This window comes from Drosophila eugracilis, unplaced genomic scaffold (genome assembly GCF_018153835.1).
Source record: "Drosophila eugracilis isolate 14026-0451.02 unplaced genomic scaffold, ASM1815383v1 contig_2088, whole genome shotgun sequence".
NCBI classification, from domain to species: domain Eukaryota; kingdom Metazoa; phylum Arthropoda; class Insecta; order Diptera; family Drosophilidae; genus Drosophila; species Drosophila eugracilis.
The window spans coordinates 7,617,140-7,644,185 of record NW_024572964.1 but is presented as its reverse complement, the minus strand read 5'-3'; the positions used below and the strand labels follow the sequence as shown (position 1 = coordinate 7,644,185).

Below are 27,046 nucleotides of genomic sequence, written 5' to 3'. Positions count from 1 at the left end.
ATCAATAGTCAAGTAGGAGGAGGTTATGGGGAACGGGGGCCAACTAGCGTTGAAATCGTAAAAAACGTCAAATTCTGGAGAGGCGACAAAATTGTGTGTCCAACTGTATGTCTGTGTGTGTGTGGCTCCATCAACATGTGTACGTGAAGATGCCACCTCGAATCGTGGACTTGCCGGACACTCGGCCGTCATTCGATGGCCTCCATCATCTTCTCTATTACGATTCCCAGTCCCCTTCTCTGCACTTTGCCGTACACGGTGCACTTATATCCGTATCGGTCGTCCGGCTTCCGGAATCCGTTTTCGTTAACAACTGCGCCCGAAGTAGCGCACAAGGATATAGCAGCAACAACAGCAACAATAACAGGACCAGGACCACAAGGACAACAACGGTGGCGCTTAATAGTAAAATATGCATTTGACATGCGATGAAGTACAATGAATGCACAGAGAAAAGTGCCACGAAAGGTGGCAGTTTTGCATATTAAAGGTGATTCAACGTCAGCATTATAGTAAGCGAGTTCAATTTTGAGCTTCTGCACCTGGAAGAGTTGGCTTACAAATCATTTTCTATTTGATTTCTAAGAAAGCTCTGCATTTCGTGCTAAACCAATATTATTTTAATAACCAAATCATTTATTTCCCCCAGTGTATAGCAACACCACTGATTGCTTTGCTTATTCGCGGTCATTTGTTTAAAATTCCAATTAATTGGGCCACATTTGCTGGAGGCAGTGGAGCGGACTGGCGATAAGCCAGAAATATGTTCTTCACTTTAGATTTGACATTTTGATTGCGGCCGCATATATATTTTAATTTTCACCCTCAGCTGAAAAGTATGTCATGATTTTTTCATTTTTTAACTACAATATAATTATGAAGGCAATGCTGTGCATGGAAATTTAATAACGCCTGCTTAGCGACGCACACATATGGATGGAAGCACTAAATTTGATTTCAATAATTCAATATTAGACAGGGCAAAAGTAGACAGAAAGTAACAGCAACAGTCTTCTTCAAGTTAAGAGCGAATGTTGGCTAACAGTTGAGAGTATATGCCGCCTTTTAACTGGCCAACATCGACCTCGTATCCTCAGTTGTCTGCTGTTCGTGAGAGGAGCAGGACTTTCCGAGCTATCCGATTGTTTTTAAATTCCCCTAAAAAAAACGAGTGGATTTCGTACGTAAATATTTATGTTTGGAAAACTCGCATTCCGAGCTCGAAGTTCGAGAGTTTGGGTTTGGTTATAAAAAACTACGAGTGCGTTAAAAAGTTCATACACAAATTGCATTATTTCCGTGCTGCGATATATTGGCGCGTTTTTCATGCTTTGCATATTTTTTTGGCCGTTGTAAGTGGAACAAAAAACGTAATGTATATGCGGGAAAAAAGTTTGGAGCGATTGTTGTGGATGTGAATTTTGCATAAGGACATGAGAAGCAGCACCCAGGAGAACACAAAGCGGAAGGGGAAACTTTCATTCCGGACATGAGCACTCAAAAAAATATAGTTAATGTTGCAGAACACAGATTTTTAAATTCCTAAGTAGCTGAGTATATATATTGCTTCAATCGCTGCGTTTAATTACAAATATATAAATATTTCGTTTAAAAAAAATTTAAAATAATTAAGACATGTTCAGCATTTTTCTCACTGCATATGTAACATACTTTCTTATGTGGCATCCAGCTCGTTTATTTAAAAATTTCCATTTAAACCCAGTGACTTAGTTCCCGCTGTTGTTGTGGGGATCAAGTAACTTGTGATTCCCGGGGCCAAGTGGTTTCTCGCCACCTACAAATTAGTCGAGAGCTACCTGATTTACAGCGAATTTAAGTGTATTAAGGCATTAGGCCAGGTCCTTGCCTCCGGCCAAGAACTTCTTCCTTCCATGTGGCCAAAATGTAATTTTCTTAGCACTTTTGTTCACGCCCGACGACACATGTTGTGGTTCACACACCGACTCACCCGCATTTACCGCACCCATACAGTTGACGGAAGAGACACACACAGGAACACAGACTGACACACACACACACACACCCCCAAAACCGCAGACACCGATACTAATGCCCCCCGGTAGCATTTACATACTCGCCCGAACATAAGCATAAGCGCAACTTAGCTTGCCAAAGTTTTTTGTTCAACTTTCCGTTGCCGCAAGCATGCTTAAAATGGAAGTGGACTGCTCCTGACTAATTGATACCCTAACAGTTTGTGACAGATGAGGGGAATGTAGAAAGAATGGGAAGTGTACTTAAGGCTATTACTTATACGCAGTGTGGCCTTTACTTGGCGGGTTTTATGCCAAAGTCAATATATTGCTGGGAGAATTTCGTAATTTTGAATTATCTGAATTAATGAGGGATTAAACTTATATTAAAGAATAATATTTAAGCTTTAAATAACATATTTTATGTAATTATTATATTCGAAGAGAAATCGTAAAACTTGATGTAGCATACTTTTAGACACATTAATAGTTTATAGCCGTTCTAGTGATTTAAGATTACCCTTTAACCAAACTAAAATACCCAAAATTACACCCTTTACTCACTGGTTGGCATATTTAAATGATAGAAGTCCGGAGTTCGAAAGTAGCTGCCAGAAATAATGCTTATAGTACAATCTCTGTCCTGAAATCGGTTAGCTGACGACACGCTTAGGTTTAGCCCGTGGGCTATGGCACATTGGCACTCTGGGATTGCGGGGAATTTAATCGATAGCCTCGCTAATAGTTGGGCCCGTGCGACATATGTGAATATCTGATGGGGCTGCATTTCAACTCCTGCCTGCCAATCATTTCACGCTTGATTGCCATCCAAGGCCGGAGGCCCCGGAATCCGGTGGCATCCCAATGTTGTCCATAGGATTTGGGCTGCCAAGTCAGACATTAAGTCGGTGACGGAGCCAAAGCCCCGGCTGAACTGCCGGCAATTCATCTAAATCAGGTTCGGCCGGTCAGCTCTGCGGTTGTGGCTTCAATTAATTAAAACAAATTGTATTTGCCCATGGCCCTGAAACTCGTCCGGCAGCTGATGGCCAGCCATCTTCCCTATATATATATAGTATACACACTCATTCTCTTTTTTTTTCAATTAATTGTTATTTCATTAGCTTCCATTACTCTCTGAGCCACCCACGCTGGCTATTAATGAAGTGGGAGCCCATTCACCTGTCTAGAAAGCGGAGGGGGTTGATCCTGGGTAGGTAAGCGTTATAATTTTCACTTTTATTGGCTTTTAATGAATGCGAAATTGCCAGGGATTATGAATACACTTGCCCATTATCTGCTGCAGGGCCATTAATTAGATTACAAAACGTTTTACGGGCTTTGGTTAGGGTCTTAAGAGATTTTCCACCCGAGACTGTTTAGAGGAAGCTGGCTTTCTCAGCTCACTTTCCTAGTGGTTTTCATAAATTAAACAGCAGTTTTTCTATCTGGTCTATTTAAATTTAAAAAAATCCCATATATAGATTGTTATCTGTACAATAGAAAAACAAAATATGCTATTCTTAAACTAAAAAGTTTGCATTACTTGCTTGAAATAGCAAACCGCAAGCTGAACTGAAATTGGAAACACGAGTGATGGCCTCAGGTGCATTGGGCAAATGTGATCGGAATAGCATTGTCACCGATTCAGTGGTGGGATAGTGATTGTGATGGTGATGGTGGATAGCTGCGACCAGGTGTCCTCCTCCGCTTGACTTGCATTCAGAAGCCGTCTCATTGACTTGTCAAGTGATGCTATCAAGCCGGGCTTGTGGTCGTTACAGTGAATTTGCTTATTTGTTTGTCCGCTCGGCTGCTGATTCACTTGTCTGCCGCATGGCAATTGAATGCCACTCTGTGGCAATGCACTCCTGTGGGCTCCTGCCAGTCTGTCTGCATGTCTGTCTGACTGCCATTCTGCGTGAGTCCTTTCAACACTTTGCACTTCCCGGCAAACAATCACATTCATTGACTTGCATTACGGTGTTTTGCCATGGTATTTCACTTACATATCGGTGAAAAGAAATGGGTGGTCGTTGCAACTGTATTTCCTTTCAACTGTGGCAACACCACCACTTCGCCTGATTATTGCTTACTTATTGATAGCGAAACTGACTCTCCAAGTATGCGGCAAAAGCAGCGATAAGTTTGTTTCCCTGCGGATTCGAACCAGTGGAGCGTGCCACTTGGCAGCAGATACTTTCCACATGCCCACGTATCTGTCAGATAATTTTCTGACTTTCAGTCGGTGGTAATCAAGATTACTCGCTACAGAGATCCCGCTGAAAGGCGTTAAGCAAATCTGTTTTAAATGGCAAAAAAGATATTTAAAGTAAATATTTTACCTAATGGTCATGTGTGACCTTCATAAATGCATACAAATCCTGTTGAAAATCACACAAAAATGTTTAAATTCCCATTAAGATTCTTAAATCAAAAGAGCAAATATTGATTTCAACTCATTGATATGCAAAATGTTATTTATTTTCCATTTTGCATATTTTTCCATTATTGATTTGTGTTATAGATTGCGTTGAATGGCAAGTATTTATGTTGGTGTTTAGTTATAAATGGTAGCTTGAGTCTGGAAAACTGTGAGGCAAAATGGAAACTAAAAGCGAGTAAAAAGTGGCTAACCAGAGAAAGCTATGCAACCGCAGGCATTTCGTATTCACTGAAATGTTTCGCAACTGAAAATATACTTTAAAGTGAGCATATGATGGTCGTCCTGCTCTGCTTATCCTCTCCAGTGGCAGTTAACTTTTAATTTCCTCACCTGAGCCCCGGGCACTTGGCTCCCCAGCGGGGGATTCCCCCACGCAGTCGTGCTCAATCCTGCTGAAACGTGAATCACCGCCGCAAACCGCAAAGGACACGCGGCAGACCGCAGTCAACAGGAATAAAAACAAAAACAAAAACAAAAACAGTTGAGCCCACTTTAGAGGTAATGGCCCGGTGTTAGTGAGTCTCTGGCATTAGCCATTCAGCGTAAAAGGCACTGGCTTATTTTCATAATTGCCGCGGCTAAGTCGCGTTCTTGGTAAAACAGCAAGATCGCAATTGCCGCTAATCAGGACGTTCCCTGACTTCTCTTAGCCCACTCAATAAATGACTTGATAAACATGCTGAAATGATTACAAAGTCAACAGCTTATTTGCCATGCCAGAGACATTTCGAATTCTCAACTCGCCACTCAACTGAATCAAAGTGCGTGGAGTAAGCACGATTTCTTAATTATGTGTACCCTCGAGTGCACATGAAGAAATATCTTGATTTTATTAAATATTAAGAAAGATTCTGGAGTCTCTATGTCTCTATGAGACTCTATGGGCTTACGAATTGATCCAAAAAGTATGCAACAAAATATTTTGTGTACGGAAGTGGATTTCCATAGGAGCGATCTCTTTTTAATATTATTTTAACACTTTATAAACACAAAGTTCAAAATGAAAAACATTGAATCGATCCTAGAAACCGCCAATATTGTTCTGTGTGTGCCGTTGTGTTGACATTTAAGTTGGATGAAGAATAAAGTATCCATTGTGGGTGGAGATGAGCCAAACACCCGCTTGTTGCTGGCAAAAACTTTTCATTATATTTATGATACAGCTTGACTTTTGTTTTGTTTGTTTAACTTCTTGTCAACCTACATAGTCAGAGCCTCTCTCGCACAGTCTCTCTTCTCGGCTCTGTTAGGACACTCTCTTTGGCTGTTAGCCAGTGCGCAGGTCGCCGGAGTTGGCAATTGAATTTCACAGTAATTTCCTGGCCACGACTGGCATACGCTTCAGATAATCGCTCGTCGGCCTGCGAGTCGGACGTGTTTTAGCCGCAAAAGAAAGGAAAGCCGAGGGAATATAATAATAATAAGGGAGAATACCCATAGCTTTCGCTAACCGTTTGTTCATTCATAAAGCCGTGTCCTTTTACGCGAAAGCCACAACAAACTCGCTTCCTCGAGGACAACGACATCTCTCGTGTGTGTTAGTGTGTGTGTATGTGAGTGCTCTTATGTATTTTTGTGCCGACAGGAAATACTCGACCAAGGTGATAGAGAAGAACACATAATAATTGCAAAGGACAACCAATTTAGTTGATGTCCATTCAGGTGAGCCAAGAATTTGTCGACAGGACATTGTTATCGCGGCGCCATTATATCCTATGTGATTTCTACTAATGCAATTTGGGGGCTATTTCTATTCGCATTTCATTCGATTTGTTATTTTCTTTTATTTGATTTTATTGTACTTGCTGCGTATTTGATTTGTGGCCGGACACCTGCGGGCAGGGCGTATACTTGATATTAAGACACCCCAAAGAAAACCCCAACAACTGTCCCATAAAAGGCTTTCGGGGAGTTAGGTTACAGCCACATTTACCCACTCGAGGTGGTCCAAAATATTTTATGGTCCGCCACTTAAGTGCATCGGTGTCTTGGCCTTTGTCTCCGCTTTTATAGTTGGTACTTGAATTTTAAACGGCTGTCATGTGTCTGCTCTTATGCTAAGTGAAGAAGAATTTAACCGTAAATCTTTGCTGATTAAGTTGCTTCTTCGGCAGTTAAAAATTCAACAAGCCCAGCACAAAATATTTATGCCAGGCCAACAAAAAGCGAAAAAACCAAGCAGCAGTCACACATGCTTTGCATATTCCTTATCTAAATTGTTGCGCTGTTGGTGGCATGAGAATAAAAACACGTAAGTGGCAAAAAGACGGTTGGGCCATTAAACAGAAAACACACACACACTCTCGGCTAGGCAATTTTTCAATGTCATTTGAAGGCAGCAGAGTTTTGACATTGGCCATTAATAAATTAGTGAGCTGGATTCTCAGCCTTGCTAATTGAGTGGTAAATGCGTTGGCTGTCCTTTGAAGTTGAAGTCCTGAAAGCTGAAGTCGTGGGCTTCGATATCGCAGCTCAGGAATCAGCATCACGCAAAACCAAATTAAAAAAAAATAAGAAAAAGAAATAAGAAATGCCCAAGATCCAAAATTTAGAGCCATCAACAGCTGCGCCCAGGCCTCCCGTTGAAAAAGTAATTTGAGGCGCTTTGGCCAACCTTTCACCCTCATCCGCCAAGCTCCATCCTTCACTTCCGTCGCAGCCTTTCGCAGCCTTTCACACATCTTTTAGCACTTTGGCCAAAACTTTGCAGCCGCTTCGGTTCAGGGTATATAAATAAATATATATATAGGAATTCTCTCGATGTGTGCGAGTTTGTGTTTGCCTGTCTTGTTTTCCTACAAATCTTTTCAACAATTCAAAAATGTTTACTGGAACGAATTTATGGGTTCCCTGTTGGTTGGCTCACATCTGTCCCCATTTCTTATTCTTTTCCTTTCGTTATGTTCCTTGGCTTAAACCCTTCGAGGCCGTATACTCATTACACTCTTGTTGATTCTGGATTGAATGGATTTGTAAGAAAACACCAGGAAGCGCATATCAAATGCAGACACGGAGAGTTCTGAGAAGTATTTTCCAGACCAGGATAAATGTTATTCTTCCAGCGAAAAGGAACCAAAATGAATCTTATAAAAAATTGAGGTATTTAAAAAGACCAAGAGAGAATAAGAAGAAGGTTCTTGGAAAAAAGCGAAACCTGTAATTTAAGATACATGAACATGAGCTTAACTTCAGGGTGTAACAAATTGTTCGGCGCTTACACAAAAAGCGAAATAGCAAAAATCCAAAAGGGCATTGGTATCTTAAGCCAGTTGGGAAGATAAGTAGATAAATCAACCTGCAGCATAATCCACAAAATTTACCCATTGAAAATCGAGCCATCTATCATCCGGGAAATCTATTCAAAAACTCAGAACAACAAGCAGAGTTCCCCTTCTCCGAGAAAGAACTCCCTCATGGCTGTCATGTGCTGCCGCCGTAATCATTTGATTTGGATACGGCTGCAAATTCCCGCAAAGTGTGTTATCTGTTCTGGAGTTTGGGGTATTGTTATGAGCGGGAAAAAAAGGAAAAAACGTCCCTGAGATACCTCTTAAATGCCAGATGTTTAAACCGGATGTGGCAGTAAAGTGAGTTGTATGCCCCAGCAACAAATGCTTTTCGTGTCGGGTTTCTTTTGTCTGTTTTTTTTTCCTTGTTGATTGTTGTAACTCATTTTCTCCGCTCTATATCCTTTTTGGGGGGTGTTAATTCACAAGTGCCCGCGAGATGGCGACGACTAGTTCTTGGAGTCCTGGCTCTAACAATAAACCACCAAGCCAGGCAGTCTCAGTTACTGTGCCACGCCCCAGCATGCTGCATTTTGAGCCCTACGAAAGCCAGAGATTCTCCAGAGGCAGATATATAGTTTTGGTGTATCTACTCGTCGTGGTATTACTACTCCTAGCCTTGGTACAGTGGGAACTAGTGTCTGGCCAGTGAGTTTCCTTAGTAGCTAATATGATCTATTATCCTTATAACCCTTTCTCACTTCAGTAAACCATTTACCGATTTCTTTTTGGCCAACTACTGGCTAAGTGCATCCTGCATGCTGATCTCAGCTCCACTTTTAGCCATATATTTGCTTGTTCGACGAGCTCGATATATGCCAATCCTTGGATGGGTGCTTCTGTGCCTCATTGTGGGTATATATTTAACGGAGTTATCTGTCCCAGAATAACCCATATTTCAGATTACAGATAGAACTAATGGTTATTGGTATTTGCACTTTGGCAGCTTACTGCCGTGAATGGCTATTTTTGTTATATTTCGCAATAACTGCAATTCTGGTGGCTATCTCTGTGCTCATTGGTTCCTTTATCCCTTGGGATTTGACTGCCAATGTGGCTATCCTTTTCCTGGTTGGAGTGCAGTTATTTCTGGTCAGCATATATCTACTTATGATCTACTTGATGATTGAATCGGGTGATGGCTTTTACTACACTTTCGCCCTTCTGATCGTGGGTGTTGTGTGTATGGTAAAGTTATCTTTGAGACATTGAGTTTTCCTTAATCATAAGTTTCTTAGTTCATCATGTACCATGCCCAACTGATCCGAGGTTGGCGATATGCGGAACTGTACACCACCGATGGTCTTCTTGCTGTGATCGTTCTCTTCTGCCACTTCTGCATTATCCTGATGGTTTTTTGCTTCTTGGACTTTCATAAACCAAAGGATGTCGGTTACTATGATTGTTTGGGAGAAGCAGTTTCAGAATGCGATGATGAAGAAGATAAAAATGAAGATAAAATATTCAAAAATAAATTTGGAATAACGAAACCGAATGCCGAAGAAAATACTGAAGACGTAATAAACCTTTAATGGCAAACATAAATGTAATAATAATTGAAATTAGAATTTAATTTCAGTGTTTGATTTCCTTCCATTAAAGTTGTTCTTACCCTGGAAACTCTATAAATTCTCCTCCTCCTGAAAGACTGTAATTTTATGCAAATGTGCAGTGGTACCCACCGTTCACTTATTATGTATTGCCAGGATAATCCTTGTCTTGTTTTAATCAAATTGAGTCGGGAATTATCTCTCTTTGGCATCACCCACAAAGACGGACCGAGCGAGTAGTGGCCGGCCATCTGGCATGTGGCTCAAAGGATTCCCCGGCAGGGAATATAAATTATCGCATTATGCTTGCAGCTCAGCTTTTTCGCCCGCCGCGCCATGATACCAATTAGTATAATTGCCAGGGGAAGGAAAATAAAAACAGTACTTTTAGTTGATAAATACTTCATGAAAAGCGCAGTTCTGCTGCCTTGCTCGCTCCCCCATTGCTGTGCAGTGGCCATTAATTTTTATTAAATTGTTTTAATTTTTAAGCAGCTTACAAGAAGCCGTTCACAGTGGCCAAGCTCAACTGTCATTGTCAATTTCTTCTTTTTTTTTGGGTCAGACCACTCAGGACGTCAGGCGCCTGCTAAGCCTACTCGTCGACATTATAATAACATCCATCATTCTGGACCATACTCGAATGACAACAACTGCCAAAGTAGCAGTGAAATAAAAATATATAAACAAAACAGGAAAAGCACAAAAACACAGAAAAACAAAAAGCCAAAAACAAGTTTTGGCTCGGACTGCTGCGGCTGCTCGCTGAGTAAACATGACATATTTTTGTTTACCCAAAACGTTTTTCCTCGTTCTTGTTCTTGTTAGAGCGGCGGCTGATGGGCCTTTTAGGCCAGGAATGAATGGCTCCTTTGACCACCATTTAACCTGGCCTTTTGGCGCCTTTATACACTCGGTTTTTATAGGCCAAGTATGGTATATATAGGGATGGTTGGTAGTATGAGTGTTTATGCATTCAATAATAAGCAATTTCGTGCACATAATTGGCAGTGGCAGTGGCAGTGGCACTGGCTGTGGTAGTGGCATGAGCCCAAGCGGACAAAGTAAATAGCCATAATTAATGTATACAACATAAATGTGACCTGACCGAAATACGAAAAAAGCGGTCGAAGCGGCACGAAACGACAAAGCCTCGAAAACTGTTTGTCTTCAATGGAGTACAGTGGTTCAAAAGGTTAACTGCGAAGATGAGTTATGTCCTGCCAATAAGTAAATGAACTTCTGAATTAATTAAACCATATTTTTAAGAGTTTTTATCACAAAAGTTCTTAAAACATCCTTTGAATTGTTTTTAACTCGTTATTTAATCTGTTTTTAACCTTTAAATTCATTAAAACCTCAAATTATTAAATTACAATATAAAATAAATACAAATTTAAAATAAAACTTTTCATTACACATTCCACATAATACAATCACCCAGAAACCTTACCACTGTAAGCTTCAGAACGCTTTATATGCTGTATAATGCGTATACGCCACGTTGTTCACATTGGAAAATGTGCAATAAAGACGGTTTCTTCATTGATACGCAAAGCAGCGATATGGGCATCTATATTGTATAATGCAAACTGTATATTGAGTGCCGAATGTTTGAGCGCCAGCAATCTCTGAAATCGTCGAGTATGAAAAGTGGGACGAAAACGTGGAGAGCAAAATAATAATAAAAAAAAAAAAGAAAAGCATCAGCCGCAAAATTGGCAGAAACAACAGGAAAATGTTTTTCGCCGGCGTCGCGATGCTGTTTTCGCTGATGTTTCTCCGGCTGATTGCGTTGACGAAATCGCATTGACGGGCGACAACACGGCGAAAAAAAAATCAAAGCAATATTAACTTTTTATTAAATAATCCATCAATGACTGACTTAAAAAAATAACCTACAAAAAATCTAGGCAAGATAGATTATTGGATTTTTCAACCGTACGGCTTTTAAGGAAATTTAAGCTATGAGGCTGTTGCTTAACTTTTGCAACTTAAGCTTAAAGTTACTTAAATACAATATTAATATTGGAAATTAAAAAAACAAATTTCCTGACATTTTTTGGTTATTTTTCCCTGTGCCAAAACAGGGGCAACGACACATCCTGCGGATATTCGGCGGCCTAGGGTGGAGCATTGCCGGAAGTGCTGCTGTGTGTGCTCGTACTTGGACAGCCATCAAGGGTCTGGGAGCATTCTCATTATTATAAAAAAGATGAGAGACTGTTGTTGGCGCGGGGTAAAATCCAAATTAGATTTGCACGTTGTGTCAATGAAGGTTTGCCTACACAACGCCACCCGGTCGTCATTTAATTTTCATTTAATTTGGGAAAACCCATTTAGGAGCGCGGCCTCTCCCGGCAAGCTCTAATCAGGCGCAAAGCCTTTTTATTCTGATAATAGTAAAATTAAATAAATGCAAACTGCTGTGAAAATTTGAATTTGAATTTTTGGAGCTCGGGCACAAAAGATGTCGGCGAAATTTATGCGTTCACCGCTGTGGTCCTACGGTCCTCTAAGGGTAAGCTATTGTCATTGTCGAGCGACGGCGTTGACAGCTGCTCTTCCCCGTCTCCCACCCAAAAAAACCATCAGGCCTCGTCTAGATTTGCCCCAAAAAACCAGGCAGATGGGGGGGTTTTCCCCACCCATTTGATGGCCGCCGTCTTTTGTAGCCTGCATCGCTGTGACATTTTTATTACAAGGGCTCATGAATTTTATTTGGCTCGCGAGCAAATGCTGTCGATTTTATGGCGATTCCGCCCCCGCGACAAGAACCTTTCTTGGTTCCTGGCCACCGGACATTAGACGTTAAACGTTAAAGCAAAACTATTCGGCCAAGACGATCGAAAAGAAATTGTGTGCACAATGCGCTGCCCGCAAACAACTCTAATTAAAAAAGTTTTACGTTTAACCACTTGAGTTGGCTCAAACACACCCAAGCCGGCATGTGTGTACGTACACTGAGGGAAACTTTAAAAATAAGATTGATTTTCTCTCCTAATTTAAGACTCTGAAATATTCAGATTAAAATGCTTTACTTATCACAAAGAAATGTCATCTGTCCTCCGAAGAAGTCCAAAAATATGACAAATTGCAGCCACATTTGTTCTCTGTGTGGCATGCGAGTGTGTGGCTAGACAATCAAAACTTTTGCCACAACTGAGGAAACTTCAAAGCAAAGACAACAGGCGGCCTAGGCGAAAAGGCAGTGGTATTGTAAGCGAAGAATCTGGTAGAGGGAATGGCCCAGGGAAAGGGAAAAGGGGAAGGTGGCAATAAAATTAATGAAGCGCCTCGGCTTTTAGCCGGCAGCCATGAGAGAGACATTAAAGCGGTTTGCCGGAACAGTTGTAGGTCATGTCATTGCCAATGTCTGTTTAAGTATGCGCACAAAGACTGCCGTTTTGAAGGAATTACGAGGATGGGGTTGGGGATGAGGACAAGGACAGAGACCAGAAACCAGAAACCAGGAACCAGGAACCAGGACAATTTCCCCGCGGGACAGCGTCCGCCTTGTTTTTGTTGATGGCGGTGGCTAATCTCTGATGTACACTTAATTATGTGGCACACTTTTGATTGCCGAAGGGACTTGAGCTGGGTGTCCAGACGGGTAAATGGCAATGGCAACCCTTTCAGGTTTGTGTCCGCCCATTTTCGGCCATGTCATGTAAATTTCATTTAGCAAATGCTGTTAGCTTGGCAGTCGGAAAGTATGCTACACTTTTTGACATTTTCATTCGACTTGGCAATGCAAACAAAGTGAAGCAGGAGCAGGAGTGGGTCGGGGAGATTCATGAATGATAGAGGTTCAAAAAGGACATACTGAGAGAGAGAGAAAGAGATAGAGTAAGAGAAGCTAGCTTACCTAATCCGCCTGCCAGCTGAAAAAGTTCCCAGCAAAGTTTTCCAAGTTGAGCGCCAAAAATTCTTATCACAACTTGCAGTGCATTCCATCAATTTTGCACCACTTTCAGTCCAGTTCACCTTCCTGCTTCTCCCCGCCACCATCTTCTCTATCTTCACGCCATGCTGCAATAAAGCAATCAATTTTGAGTCCCACCTCCGGCTTTTCACCGCCTCCATGCTCACTTTTTCCATCCTGGATGAGCGACACCTTTGACACGGGCCAGTGAAAAAGAAAAATATCGATGCGCAACGTCGAGTTATTCAACCGAATTCGTAATTGTTTTTAAATGAAACTCTTTGTCCTTGGCCATGGCAAAATGGCAGCAATTCAGCAGTTCACCCGGCCCTCAATCAATCAATCAAACAATCAAGCAATGTTTATCTACAGCCCTCGATATAGTATCGACAATAAGTAATGAACACGAAGCGCGAGTTTGAGTCTCTTCTTATCGGTTTGTCTATGCCGCAATATTGTCTGCTCATTTGGACTATTTCTGTTTGCATTATGCGCTATTTGCACATTTGATTGAATAAAGTTATGTACACTTGTCATGCAATCGAAAGATTAGAGCTCAGGCGATGGGCAAATCGTTGTCCTAGACAAAACCCGTCGGCTTACATTGGCATTGATCCTAGTTAAGCTTGGAAGCTAGCAAAGTTAAATGAGAAATATATATATATAAATAAATGCCACCTAGTTTTGACCTTAAGAATGTTAGAATAAGTTTAAATTCAAAAGGATTCTGTACTATATATTCTATTATTCTATGGAACATAAAATCAAAATAATGCCAAAAGCTCCTTTCATCCATTAATTAGAAATTTTTAAACTTTAGTAAATAAATGCTATTAAATGTGCACTGACAATAAGATTCAAATCTAATTTCTCATAATCTCAAATACTCCTTCTATCCTTCATTTAAGCAACTTACAACTCCTGTTAGGTGTAAGTAAGCCATAACCCAGACTAAGTATAAACGCATTGCGCATACGCACTATTTCCCAGCTATCAGTCGCTACAAATTAATGCGACATGGCAGCAATTAGTCCTACCCTGCTAAATGATTTAAAACTTGCGCCAAAACTTTGTCCGTCCCCACTCCTGTTTGTCCGCAACATTTTGCGCAAACTTTTAATTATTACACACTTGCGAGTTGTTGTTCAATTTGTTCGCGATGCTGCCAGATTATAAACTTTTGTCGAGTTCAATTATGTACGCCGAATCGTCGGCATTGTTTGTTCTAATTCGCTCCATAAACTTTTTGGCTCCGGACGGCTCATTTTGATGTGCAATTAGTGTCCGAGAATTGTGTTAATTTTTTATGAAATTCAGTCCGACTGTATCGCAGAGCTCCTGGCAAACAAAATCAAACTATTTATATTTCACCATGTTCGATGGGGTCATCATCTGGCCGTTTAGCCGCAGAGAATCGGAGGAGGACCGACGGAAATATATCATAAAGGTTTTCCTCGAGTTTGGTGGTTTCCTTCTCATTGGAATTGTACATTGGATCCTGATGCTAACGTTATTGCAGTAAGATTATTGGATAAATAATATCTGTAAGAGGTCTTTATTAATATATATTTTGGTAGTGATTGGTTCCTTGACATGGTAAAAGATAACTTACCTGCCCTGATACTCGCCTTTGTCATGGGTATGTTTCTTCTCGCGATATTCTCCGTTAGTACACAACTGCGAAAAATATCCTGTATCAATTGGATTATTACCTTAGTTATCGTGAGTAAACAATTTTAAGCTTAATCCAATTGAGATGAAAAGTGTGAACGAATCTTATACAGGTGGAATGTGTGGTATTTTCTCTCAGTTTGCTGATCGTATCTTCGGGAATACTTTATATGCTAGCAGGATTTTTGATAGTGTCTTTGGTATTTGTGATGTGCACTATAATAGCTGTTTTTATGACGGTAAGTAGATGTGTGAAATTAAGTATAAAAACTCTAGATAACTCAAAACCCCACAGCCTGATCTCACAGAAGCAGGACTTTATCTATATATTCTAGCTACTGGTGCTTATGTGATGAGTCTATATTCCCTTTTATTCTATGCAGTTCTTGGCATGACCTGGGGATTTTATGCATTCGCAACCTTAATCGCTTGCATTGTACTGCTAGTAAGAGTTTTTCATTATTTGCATAGTCTGCAGCTGTCCCCCGCTTAAACACAAATCATTTGCAGTTCCTGATGTATCATGTGCAGACCATAACGGGCGGAAGAGTGCTCTCGGAAGGTCTGTACGATGACAAGTTAGCCGCCTTGCTGCTGTTCCATGAGTTCATAGGTCTCTTTGTGCTAACGCTCTACTGGCGGCCCATAATGCAGCGCCTGCAGTTGAAAGAATAAACGCCCAGTCGGTTCTATGTAATCTCCCTGTATTTCAAACAGTTTTCCAAACGGATTTTAGCCTGGGGCTGCAGTAGCTCTTGTCTCCGGCAGCCGCCTGGTCCTCGCATGTGCAGCATCACATGATCCCGACACTCGATCCTTCCATCTCCGTTGCAATCACCACCATATCGCTGAACATAGCTACGGACAATACTCTCGGCGCAGCGGTCATCCACTACGCACCGTTCGTAATCTGATGGAAGGAGGGAAGGGGGTATGGGTTAGTCGGTGGTCATTACACGCTTGTGGCATTTTGACAATGGATACTACACTGGGAAAAAGTGAAATCCTTAAATGAAGAACATCAAAAACTAGATTGGCACTTATGTAAATTTATTTCTCTTTGAGAAAGCACGTCGATTTTTCGCGTCCTTTCTTTCCCGTTATTTGCGTAAAAAGTGCCCGTTTCTTTATTTTTGAAAAACCTTTACATATTTACTTGAATATCTTTTATTTAGTATTTAGTGTGGTAGCTCCGCCAAGCTGTTTAAAGTTAGTTTACACTATAAAAAGCTTAAAGATATTTAAGCTGAAATAGGAAATCACATTTTAAACTCTGATGTATGCTTTCAATTAGATTAAACAATGTTCTGGGTAAACTAAATAAACAGCTTTTTGTTATTTTGTCTCCAAATTGTCAATAATTCAATTATCGTTGCTAAAGTTTTGCTAATGGCCTTGTCTATTCCTGTTTTTGCAAATATTTGGTAATAGCTTTCAAGGCTTTCTATTGCTAGCTTTAATAAATAATGAAATGCGAATTACTTAGACAAGAAAGTAATAATTAATAATCTTTTGTAAGAAAAATGTTTAGGGTATTTCCTTTAGTGTATACATTACCCTGCGCAAGTGAGTTGTCCGGCTGGTATACCCCCTGTGTGTCCTGCCAGTAGATGTGGGAGATGCGATAAATGCCGCACGGCTCTTCACTCCGACCTCGGTTCCTGCACGTTGCCGAAGTATTATCCGTGGCAGTGGCGGCAATACAGGCCAGGCATTTGCCGCTTAGCTCCAGAGTATCTGGCTGGAATGTTGTTATCGTCTGGGCAGCTGGAAAATGCATTGCAAAGACCGGGGCCAATTAGCCGTTTAATCGAAACTATTTACCACATACACACAATATAGCCAACTGAATTGTTGGCAGAAGGTTCCGCCGGAACTAAATAACTCGTAGACCTCACGTTTTAGCCACACTCTTCTTAAGTTGGAAACTTCTAAGAAAGCACCAACTGCAAACTGGGTATGTTTTATTAGCAGTTTTGGCAAAGCAACTTTAAATTGCAGTTTTAGTAACTTTTTAACTTTGATGTTAAACATAGTTTGGAATACTTTTGCTATATAAGAGCACACTTGTATACTAAAACTGGAATTCAGTTCACTGGGATTGCTCATATACAGATGTACGTGGGCTAAATTAACATACCATATAGTATAGTATTTATCATGCAAGTCTAATTATTTTTATTGGCCTTTTATTCTTCTTATTCAGTTTAGTGTGACTGAATGACTAATACAGTTTAAATTGACCGATCAGATAATAAAATTGACGCATATAATAAAGTCAAATAAAAAAATAAGGCTTCTTTATTTATAATCAGTATTTTGTCGGAACGCAGAGATCTCCTCGTTCTCTTAATGGCATTTCTAATCAGTCAGCTGGGAAAGACAGATAGAAAGAGAGAGAGAGAGAGAGAACCAGCCAACAATGTAAACCGCTTATAAAATTATCTGATGGGTAAGAGCTTTTAACGATTGAACAAGGGTCCTTGAGGCACTCACCCACTCCGGCAGCGGTGACCACGGGGAAGTCCTCCTCCAAGGCATCCACCCTCTCCGGATTGATGTGCAGTCGGCCCAGATGGGTCTTCTGTCTTAAGTGCATGTAAATGGCGCCGATGACAAGTAGCAGGGCGATGAAAATGGCGCCTGCACTTAGAACTTGACGAGTGCAGCAGGACTTTCGACTCCATCGACCGTTAGGCCTAGCACGGCCGGACATTGACAGGGCTTCGGCATACTCCTGATGATCTGCCACCCTGGAGGCATCCGTTTCTAAATCCTCAATGTTTTTGGCCAGCTCTGCCACACTAGAGGTTTGCTCCATTGTCCGTCAGCTTCTCACCCTACGGCTTCCGTAAACTGACTAACCTGACTTAGTGCTAGAGCAGCTCAGTGTAGATGTTACAGGTGCTGCCCGAGATAACCTCCCTTCGATTATCGCTCAATGCTGGCGGCGTAATTGATGCTCGCTGTTTGCGGTTTCTCCTCCGCTCTTGTATGTTTTTTTCTCAGCCGGCTAATCTGTTCCAGCTTTTGTTCTCAGTTCCTCTGACATTTTGGCATTTTTTCTCCCATTCAAGTGGCGCTCACCCTGTCAGTTTTTCTTCAGCTCTCGAACATCAGTCGTACACCTGAATAAAAACCGAAATTCATGTGGTTTTCATTCACAAAAGTTGCATGAATTTAATTTAGCGTTGTGTTTAGTTTGTAAACACTTTTATAATGGTGCACTGCCACTGCAATAATCCACAAACTAATTTAGGGGAAGTTATTTTTAGGAAGTTTTCGGTATTTTCAAAGTTTGGTTAGTGCATGTCATTAAAATTGTATTTATTTTTAAAGCACTTTAATGGTCTTTTAAGGACGTAAAAGGTTTATATATACCGAAACTCAAAGACTTCGATATATATATATCTCTTTTACAGACAACTTAAAGATTATGGTTGTTATGGTTCTTATTTAAAGTTCGATTTTTCAAGGTGTATCCCTTGGATTGGGTGTCGATTGCACACCGCTACCATTTGCGACATGACAACTTATGGCAGGCGTCCACTGAAAAGGGGCGGAGGATGCCGATGCCAATGTTTGCCAAATGGGAGGTGTTGGGTGGTTTGGCTGATAACCTTGCGCATTTGTATGCGCGAATTGTAAACAAATATGAGAAATTGTTGAGACTCTTGCGGCGAAATTGGAACGAAAGTGGGGGCAGCAAACAACAGCAGGCGCTTGTGGAGAGCTGGATCCAATAGCTGGGATGGTGGTGCCATTCAAAGGGGTGTGAACGGGACGTGCTCAGGACCCTCCTGAAGTGACACTTGTCATACGCAAACTTACTTCACGACCATCGTAATCTGTCGACAGCAAAGTGTGGGCTCGCCCGTGCAAAGCATTCCAAAGTACAAATCTTTGTTTATTTAGTTTTTATTTATATTATTTTTTAAAAATCATCGATCAAATCATTCGCAAATCTATGTGTGGAAAACTGATCCTGATTTTTTACCTACAAGCTCGGTATCTGGTCCATAGCAAAGCCAAAAATGGTCGGAATTCGTAATACGGAAAAATTAATACTTCGGTAAGCTTGTATATTAGTCCCCATGATAACTAATTTTTTAAAAGATTTTTCAAAAATTTCACGACGTCTCTCATTAAGAAAAAATTTGGACCGCTTAGATTTTTGCATTTAAACTTTTTTTGAAGTTAAACTTCAGTATTTTTTCGATAACAAAGCCAAAAATGATCGGAATACGGAAAGAAATAACTCGATAAGTTTTTATTTTAGTCCCCATGATATCTGCATTAAAACCTGGAAAAGTTATTAAAAAAAATTTTTTTTTTTCTAATTTAACGTATCTTATAATTAACAAAAATTGAGCCCTCCTCATTTTTGCCCTATAACTTCAGTATTTTGTCGATAACAAAGCAAAAAATGGTCGAAGCTTAAAATGTTATACCTCGTTAAGCTAGTATTTTAATTCCCAATTGGAAGTAGTTTCTTTATCTGTAAGAAAACCTTTTTTTAAATAGGCATAATATTCAGCATATAAAAAGAATGTCCCCTTCTTTGGGGACGCCCCTGAACACCTCGTGCACAGGTGCTCGGCAAATAACAGAACTGCTCCGTCACTTAGTTGATTATTCTTTCTGTTTTTGTACAGCAGCCATTTCCACATTGCCTCGCAAATGTCGCCATTGTCTCAAGGCGTTTCCGTTGCCATTTCTGTGTGTTTTTCCTCTTACGGCCAAGGCAAAAAGGCATTTGTGTGTGTGTGCGGAGAGGGTGTTACGGTCCTGCCCCACAAACACATGGCCAGTGAAAGGACGAGCCAAACCGCAAGCCAAAATCAATTATGGAAAAATTACCAGTAGTTGGGCTAAATGGCTTTCATTCGGCCTGGGGACTGGGACTGGAAGTGAAACTCGATTTCGAATTTGGATGAGGGTGTCGCCTTGTATGTGCAATAATATGCGGTGAATTCTTTTCTTGCAAATTTTCCACTCGAATTCCTTTTGTGAGCTGGCATTTAAGCCCCTCGTCCGCCTTGTTTTTTCAACCCTCCCTGTCAAACCAAAAAATCTGAGAGAGAAGTGCAGGAAAATGGGAAAGGAAAATGAGCTGAAATCTGAACGCGAATACGAGCACTTGGTGCACTCGATTATGGTGGGCGCCAAGCTGCCGTTCGGCGGTAACGGTAACGGCTCTTTCCGGTCTGATTTTGCCACCGACTTCCTCTTTCCGTCCAGCATTTTCCTCCCCCTCGTCCTGCCGCTGCATGCGATATGCATGAGTTGAGCCAATGTGGCCATTCCGGCTGATGTACACGGAGCACGTAGCATGCTAAAACAAAGTTAATTAGATTTGCGGCAAGATGCCCATTATGGCTCTTTGAATGAGAGGGGGTCAGGCAATAGCCCTTTTAATGTTAAGAGTGCAGCTGGTTTTTCAAAATTTCCTTTTCATTGGCTCTGCTGAACTTGGGGTTTTGCCAATTTAACGCGATTGACGTAAAGAACGTCGTAATTTGGCTGATTTTATTTCAATTTTATATGCTTTTCTCAATTCCCTTTAATCAAATTGGTTTCAATTTTAAAATATTTAATATAAATATAGATAAAACTGATTTTAGATTTTTAAAAAGCAATTTGCTTAAGAACGTTTCAAAAAAATAATCTCTTTATGATTGATTTTAATTTGGAATTGTTCGATTTTTTCATTTTTAAGCCGATTTTCATTGCCTGCTTTGGGATTAAATTAAAACCACAAAATTTTGTATTTTTAGGCCAACATCAATTTGGCCACGAAGGCAGCTTAAGTTTACTTACGATTTCGATTTGCAAAACTGTTTCTGAAGAAGCCCCACAAAGTTCGTATCTATCTGGCTTAAGGTAGTTAAAATCACAAAGTTCACTAAATTTCTGGCAACTGCAGTTGAGCAACAAAGTGGTAAAAATGTAAAGTAAATTCGCTAACAATCGGATTATGTTTGCATTTAGGTAGGAAGAAGAATACTTTTTCCCAACTGAAGATAATCTGGTTTTTGGGTGACGGGTATGTAGAAGTCGAGGATTCGTTTTCCGGTTGCATTTTCCTCTTATTTTTCACTATGGGGTTTTCTCTGGTTTATTCGTTTGGATGGGCCCGGGGCAATTACCGTGCTTAATGGCCTCCAAAATGTTTACCACCCTCCTTCTCCCCTCCACGACCAGACTTCAACTTTTTCCCATCTCCTGCTTCTTTGAGCAGATGGCGTAACTTTTTTTTTTATATATATTTACGAGCTGAATGCATTTTTTGCAACTACATCTCTTACATCTTTTCCTTGCAGTTTTCCTGCGGAGAAAGCGCGGCTGCTAATGCATTTGTCGTGGGGATAAAGTTTATACCATTAAGGCGGCGTGAGGTACATATGCAAATGTCAGCTTGTTAACGACAAAGTTGAATGATTGAAAATGCAAATTGCAAACGCCACTGACTTGCTTCGGTGCTCGTTGTCGAGCTAAACAACAACAAAAGTAACAAGAAAAACAAAAAACAAAAGCGGTGCATCAACACCACAAATTAACCCACCGGCGGTGCCGACAACAACCAGTTAAAGTGGCGGAAATGACACAGTCAAAATGTATCGTTGCAAAAATTGGTTTTGTGCGCGCAGCAACAACAACAACTATGTCGATGTGGCACTAAGTGAGGCGCCACCCATCCACACAACAACACCAAATAGCCGCAACAGTAGCGCCACCAACAACAATAACGTAAGAAGCAACAGCAGCAAAAGCAATCAACAGACAGTGGGCTATAGAGGTGCTACCAGTGCCACCACCCACCCAACCTCCACCCATCCAACCGCCCCCCATTCGACCGATGAACCATCACCGCCACAGGCCCATGTGGTCACCTTTCTGGACGAAACCACTGCAAGCGGTAGCAACGGAGCCGTGACCAGTAGCCGACTGGTCACCACCGCCGAACTGCACCAAGCCCACATGCTGGAGCACCACTCGAATCTGGACGCCATTGAGCAGGCGGATGACTTTATCTATGGACCAGGAGCAGGACTATCGCTCTGCGACGACAGCCTGCCGTCGGCCAAAAACTGCTATCGGCTGGTCATGCTCGGGTACGTATACGACCTGTGGACGGGCACTGAAATAAATTGGATTTAACAAATTTAGTTGCATACTTTTAGGCATAGTCAAGTAATTTCTTTTTAGTTTAGAAGTTTCTTCATTATTGGTTCTTACTCTTACCCTGGGTAAATTATTTTGATTTTTGTTTTATTTTGGATTTTCCAAGAAACACAATTTTGCTGAGTGTAAGAATCATCGAGTAACTGACGCCCATTCGAGTTAATTTTGAACTTTCATTGGCGTCTCTCCGCATTCACTGAATGGACAACGTCAATTTCAAATCCAATCTCGATTTGCAATTTTCCTTCCCATGCAGCTCATCACGCGCCGGCAAGTCATCGATTGTGGCACGTTTCCTGGGCAATCGGTTCGAGGAGGCCTATACGCCGACCATTGAGGAGTTCCATCGCAAATTGTATCGCATACGGAATGAGGTCTTTCAATTGGATATTTTGGATACTTCTGGCTATCATCCGTTTCCCGCAATGCGTCGTTTATCATTTCTAACTGGTGAGTGCGACGTCTTGGCTATCGAAAATAGTTGCATGTGTGTGTGCGGCATTCCAAGGATATGCGGCAATCGTTGGAAACGCACGTTCTATCACTTAAGTTGTCGACATTGCCGTCATTGGGTGCCATTTAATGTCCTATAAATTATCATAAAAATCAGGCTCAGCTGCTGGTAAACAAAGTTGGGTTCTATACCCTTTTGAAACGATATCGCGGCATGGGGGTAATTTTCGGTAACTTTCCTTGGCCATCAAGGGTGTCGTTAATATTTGAACTACGAGACCAGGACATGTAATTAGCTGAAAGGACCTTGAAACTAACTTTACATAAATTAGTTGATAGTTGTGCATATTTTATTAAGGAATGTTCAGATAAGGAACGAAATTAATGTATTTCAGCACTAAGAAGTCAGACTTTTTAACTATTATTTACCTGACGACCAGCTAAATATAGAAAAAGATTTTTATGAATTCGTTTTGGTCTCAATAAAAATGTTTTATTTATTGTTAAGTCACGCCTTACCGAAAACTTCAGAAGTATAAATATATATGAATGCCAAATAATAAGCAGGGTATTCATGTATCAGTGGCATGCGGCTATTGATTTTCCCATACCCGGATTTTTGGCTATCCGAATTATCCTAAACAACCCAGAGCCCTCACACACAATCCCAAACACATTAACACAGCGAAGATGAGCTTCAGATGTCAGGAGCGTTTTATATAGTGTCTGGAAAATTGCCAGTGCGTAGGTCATAGATGCGGGGCCATAAATAAGCAATAAATTTGCATTTGCTAAATCAAACGACGATTAATGTTCCCCTTTATGGTTTTCGTTGGCGTTTTCCAGGGGATCTCTTCATCCTTGTTTTCAGCATGGATTCCCGAGAGTCCTTCGAAGAGGTGGTACGCCTGCGGGAGAATATCCTGGAGACCAAGTGGGCTGCCCTGAATCCAGGCTCTGGCTTCAAGAAGAAGAGTCTTCCGAAGATACCCATGATATTGGCAGGAAATAAATGTGATCGAGACTTTAAGTAAGTGATGGTGATTAGGAAAAGTTATAAGTACCAAATCTAATGCTGATTTTTTCCTCCAGAACTGTCCAGGTGGACGAGGTGATGGGCTACATTGCTGGCCAGGACAACTGCTGCACCTTTGTGGAGTGCTCGGCTCGTCAGAACTACCGCATCGATGACCTCTTCCACTCCCTGTTCACGGTCTCCAATCTGCCGCTGGAGATGACCCCGAACCATCATCGTCGGTTGGTCTCAGTGTTTGGAGCACCCTCGCCACTCCCACCTCATGGATCCGCGGTGGGCGGGACCAAGAAGAATGCACTGTCCATTAAGCGGAGATTTAGCGATGCCTGCGGGGTAGTGACCCCGAATGCCCGGCGACCCAGCATTCGCACCGATCTCAATCTGATGAGATCCAAGACCATGGCTTTGAATGAGGGTGAGGGAGTGAGAAATCCCTCGCGTTGGAACCGCTGCGCCCTGATGTAGACTTTAGCCAGGGCAGTGTGATAGTAGTGATGAGCGGATCCTTCAGGGATATCAGGGTAATCCCCGCAAATGGAGCAGCAGCAGCAGCAGCAGCAGTAACTAATTATAAACGCAGCGTTTGGGTGATTTCGATATTATAGTGTAAATACTCGTTTAGTCAGGACGCGGCAAGTGTGTTGAAACTATTAATTAATTATGCATTTAGCACTCTCTCGCCATCTCTGGACAAAGGCAAAACAGAAACCGCGCGAAATGTACTTGTTTCATAATTAAAATCTGAAGCGATTTTTGCATTTGCAAACCGAAACAGAAGCACCCACTCACCACCTCTGCCGCCTGCCCAATGTCCAAACTGAATATTCCTATGCACTTGATGCTCAGTTTTTCCTCTTCATTTTCCTATTTTTATTATTCGATTTCTATTTAATTGTATTTATTATTCTAATCGTTGTAATTGCACATTTACTCGACGCACACTCACAAAGAGAAACTTAAAACAGAGAAAAACTTAAACCAAAACGCAGAGGACAATAATGTTAAAACGTATTCGGAATTGCGGGAACCGTAATTGTTATTCAAATTTAATTTATAGATTTAACCAATTGAATTTACATGAATTTACATTCAGCTTCTTTAATGTTATCGTTGATTGTTGAACAATTTGAAATATTTGACCATTAGTAAGTCGTTCTGTTAAGGCACACACTCTACTCAATCCACAAACTACAAACTACAAACTACTAACAAAAATACCTTTCGAAAGATTGCATATCAGCCAAAACTGGAACCGAAATACACCGAATCAAAACTATTGAAAGGGAATCTTGACCAACTTAACATAACAACTAACTCTACTGTAACACTTGTACACCGATCTAAGCGAATCTAAGCCCAACTATGGTTAACTATGGATATGGATATAACTTATAGGATAAACACACACTTCTAGCGTTAAACCGAATTTATCAGATCTGTTCTCGATTCGATATCTGAGATTAACATTCTAGTAAGACGGATTTCCAATCGAGAACAGCTCCGTAAGTTTAGCAAATTCGAGTTTCAGTCTAAACTAAGCAACAGCAACAATTTTCGCGAGTTTAACATTTATCAAGTATTATCGATAATGGAATTACAGAACATATGCGTTTCATCGCGAAATGGAACCAAGACCAAATGATTACTCTAGCTATACTAACTACCAGCTAACCCAATGTATTAACTAACAAGTTATTGAGATTTCAAGCATATTTTAGGCAATTATCGTTAATGTACAACTTAAAACTAAAAACCAAAAAAACAAAGTGCAAATATTTACAAAATTCGCGTTGGGCCAAAGTGCACGAATATAAATAAATATAAATTAAAATGAGGATAAAACCCAAGATTTGGGGGTTTTATCCGACGAAGTTAAATTGATTTACGGTTAACCATGAAAGCTAACTTTTTAATGCTTTGGATTTGCATTATTTATTTACATATTATGTATATTGCAAACGATTGAATAATGATTAAATAAAATTTAAAACATAACTTAAAACGGGGAACTTTTCGTTGAAGGTTGGGAAAAATAGCTTTGGGATCAGAAATCAGTTATCCTTGCAGCTTTTAAGCTTTGTAAGGAAGAAACTTTCACCGAAGCTCAACTTTTCTGAAGGCTTCAAGTTCCATAGTGCTGCGAAACATAGTTCACTCGGAACTAGTGGTTCCCAGATTAGTTATTAAAATCAGATCAAGTTGAAATCAACAAAGAATGACTTTTTAATTTATAGAATAATGCTTGATATCAAAAACAATTTCCTGCAAAGCATTATTTACGATTTTTATTAAATATATTTAAGGTTCCCTATGAATCCAAAGCTTGAAAAGGTTGTAAAAGTTGGAATCTCAAAAGCTTTGATTTGCAAACAAATAGTATTTGCCATTTTAAAGCTAAAAGTCTAGTTATGGTTCACGACTCGGAAAAGATGACTTTTCGGTTTACAAAACTTTTAAAGCTTTCAGTTTATATTTGAAAATGCATTTCTTTTGCAGAGACGTCCTTTACTAAGAATATTGTTGTTATAAGAGGCATAAAGGATTTAGTTACCTGAATAACAACAGCTTTCTCAAATGTGGTAGACGTCACACTTTGCGTATACTTGATGTGACAGCACATCCTTTCTCATATTCCGAAACAACAAATCAAACTCCATCCTGTCAGATGACAACAACAATCTGCCACACATTGACCCAAAATTACAAGACATATGCTGGGTAAAAATTTATGTTTTGCCAACGCGTCGGCCTGGTCCTAAATAATTGCCAGTTGCCGGCCTGGAAAAGTACGGGAAGCACGTGCACGTGGCGATGACGCCGACACATTTACGCCCAATTGAACAATTTTCCTGGGAAAGTGAGGAAAATGGGGGTGGAAGGGGTGAAAGGAGATGGCCGATGTGGCTGGAGGGCATCCGCTCAAAAGTGCAGTCAATTTTAATTGCTTGTCTGATCGCAGACAGGGGCTATTAATAGGCTTATGGTTTGCATGATATACCGATATCCCGATGCGAAAGCCTCTGCCGTGTGGCATTTGGCAGGGGACACTAGGGAGGCGCGTTACCAGTACCTTGCTTATGCAAGTGGATTGTTTCAACCAGCTGGAACTGCAGCCTGCCACCGCCGATAATCGCTACGAGTTGGGTGGTCGCTGGCGAAACCCCAGAAACTGGCCATTTTGGACACCGGGAAATGAACCTCCCCTGATACCTAATACAATTTGCATATGAAATTTTCGTCTGCCAATTACATTTCGGCCAAAATAGATTAGTTCCCAAAAAGCCAAATCATAATTTTAATTATGTATTTTGGTCGCTGGGCTGGGTCTCTCTCCTACTCGACTGCTAATTAAAAGTTAAGCATTTTAGCATTTCGATTTGATTGTTTTATTTCGATGATCCTAGTTAGTTTAATTAGTGGCAAGATGGCTAAGCGCTGTCATGGCCATTGCACCTGCAGCCCCGAGGTAAATACCGATTGCCGTGGTAGTAAATATTTG

At 40.8% G+C, this 27,046-nt stretch overlaps 4 protein-coding genes across 9 annotated transcripts; 3 read left to right on the top strand and 1 right to left on the bottom strand.

Moving 5' to 3' along the window:
- Positions 1-1,126: 1,126 nt before the first annotated feature.
- Positions 1,127-25,539, top strand: LOC108108102 (GTP-binding protein Rhes). 3 transcript variants are annotated; one of them, XM_017216007.1, is made up of 5 exons: positions 1,127-1,352; positions 21,197-21,988; positions 22,315-22,508; positions 23,358-23,541; positions 23,604-25,539. In XM_017216007.1, the coding sequence occupies exons 2-5, from the start codon at positions 21,489-21,491 to the stop codon at positions 24,010-24,012; spliced, it is 1,287 nt and encodes a 428-aa protein (XP_017071496.1). In that variant the 5' UTR covers positions 1,127-1,352; positions 21,197-21,488; the 3' UTR covers positions 24,013-25,539. The 3 variants fall into 3 exon arrangements, with proteins under 3 accessions (XP_017071496.1, XP_017071495.1, XP_017071497.1); XM_017216006.1 differs by lacking the exon at positions 1,127-1,352 and adding an exon at positions 5,807-6,102; XM_017216008.1 differs by lacking the exon at positions 1,127-1,352 and adding an exon at positions 15,061-15,112.
- On the top strand, positions 8,110-9,953 carry LOC108107544. The gene is made up of 6 exons (XM_017215085.1): positions 8,110-8,375; positions 8,434-8,582; positions 8,674-8,798; positions 8,966-9,145; positions 9,590-9,626; positions 9,802-9,953. Exons 1-6 carry the CDS (start codon positions 8,167-8,169, stop codon positions 9,951-9,953), a joined length of 852 nt encoding a protein of 283 aa, XP_017070574.1. The 5' UTR covers positions 8,110-8,166.
- Positions 14,322-15,548, top strand: LOC108108103. Its single transcript, XM_017216009.2, has 5 exons — positions 14,322-14,720; positions 14,780-14,924; positions 14,987-15,112; positions 15,169-15,318; positions 15,384-15,548. The coding sequence occupies exons 1-5, from the start codon at positions 14,509-14,511 to the stop codon at positions 15,546-15,548; spliced, it is 798 nt and encodes a 265-aa protein (XP_017071498.1). The 5' UTR covers positions 14,322-14,508.
- LOC108108104 lies at positions 15,561-17,716 on the bottom strand. Of its 4 annotated transcripts, none has more exons than XM_017216010.2 (3): positions 17,370-17,716; positions 16,431-16,640; positions 15,561-15,783 (listed from the first exon to the last, which is right to left on the bottom strand). In XM_017216010.2, exons 1-3 carry the CDS (start codon positions 17,692-17,694, stop codon positions 15,563-15,565), a joined length of 756 nt encoding a protein of 251 aa, XP_017071499.1. In that variant the 5' UTR covers positions 17,695-17,716; the 3' UTR covers positions 15,561-15,562. The 4 variants fall into 4 exon arrangements, 3 of the variants coding, with proteins under 3 accessions (XP_017071499.1, XP_017071500.1, XP_017071501.1); XR_001772459.1 differs by having other exon boundaries at positions 15,760-15,783; positions 15,863-16,640; XM_017216011.2 differs by lacking the exons at positions 15,561-15,783; positions 16,431-16,640 and adding an exon at positions 17,037-17,318.
- Positions 25,540-27,046: the final 1,507 nt, after the last annotated feature.

Excerpts from the sequence above, each read along its gene's own strand:
- LOC108107544 (XM_017215085.1), top strand. The coding sequence starts at position 8,167 with ATGGCGACGACTAGTTCTTGGAGTCCTGGCTCTAACAATAAACCACCA. Across the intron at positions 9,146-9,589 it reads ATGATTGTTTGGGAGAAGCA|CTCAGCTTTTTCGCCCGCCG; the intron begins GTTTCAGAATGC and ends TTATGCTTGCAG. Across the intron at positions 9,627-9,801 it reads CCGCGCCATGATACCAATTA|CTCAACTGTCATTGTCAATT; the intron begins GTATAATTGCCA and ends ACAGTGGCCAAG.
- LOC108108103 (XM_017216009.2), top strand. The coding sequence starts at position 14,509 with ATGAAATTCAGTCCGACTGTATCGCAGAGCTCCTGGCAAACAAAATCA. Across the intron at positions 14,721-14,779 it reads CTGATGCTAACGTTATTGCA|TGATTGGTTCCTTGACATGG; the intron begins GTAAGATTATTG and ends ATATTTTGGTAG. Across the intron at positions 15,319-15,383 it reads TCGCTTGCATTGTACTGCTA|TTCCTGATGTATCATGTGCA; the intron begins GTAAGAGTTTTT and ends AATCATTTGCAG.
- LOC108108104 (XM_017216010.2), bottom strand. The coding sequence starts at position 17,694 with ATGGAGCAAACCTCTAGTGTGGCAGAGCTGGCCAAAAACATTGAGGAT. Across the intron at positions 16,641-17,369 it reads GGTCACCGCTGCCGGAGTGG|CTGCCCAGACGATAACAACA; the intron begins GTGAGTGCCTCA and ends TGCATTTTCCAG. Across the intron at positions 15,784-16,430 it reads GGACAACTCACTTGCGCAGG|ATTACGAACGGTGCGTAGTG; the intron begins GTAATGTATACA and ends TCCTTCCATCAG.
- LOC108108102 (XM_017216007.1), top strand. The coding sequence starts at position 21,489 with ATGTATCGTTGCAAAAATTGGTTTTGTGCGCGCAGCAACAACAACAAC. Across the intron at positions 21,989-22,314 it reads TATCGGCTGGTCATGCTCGG|CTCATCACGCGCCGGCAAGT; the intron begins GTACGTATACGA and ends CTTCCCATGCAG. Across the intron at positions 22,509-23,357 it reads TCGTTTATCATTTCTAACTG|GGGATCTCTTCATCCTTGTT; the intron begins GTGAGTGCGACG and ends GGCGTTTTCCAG.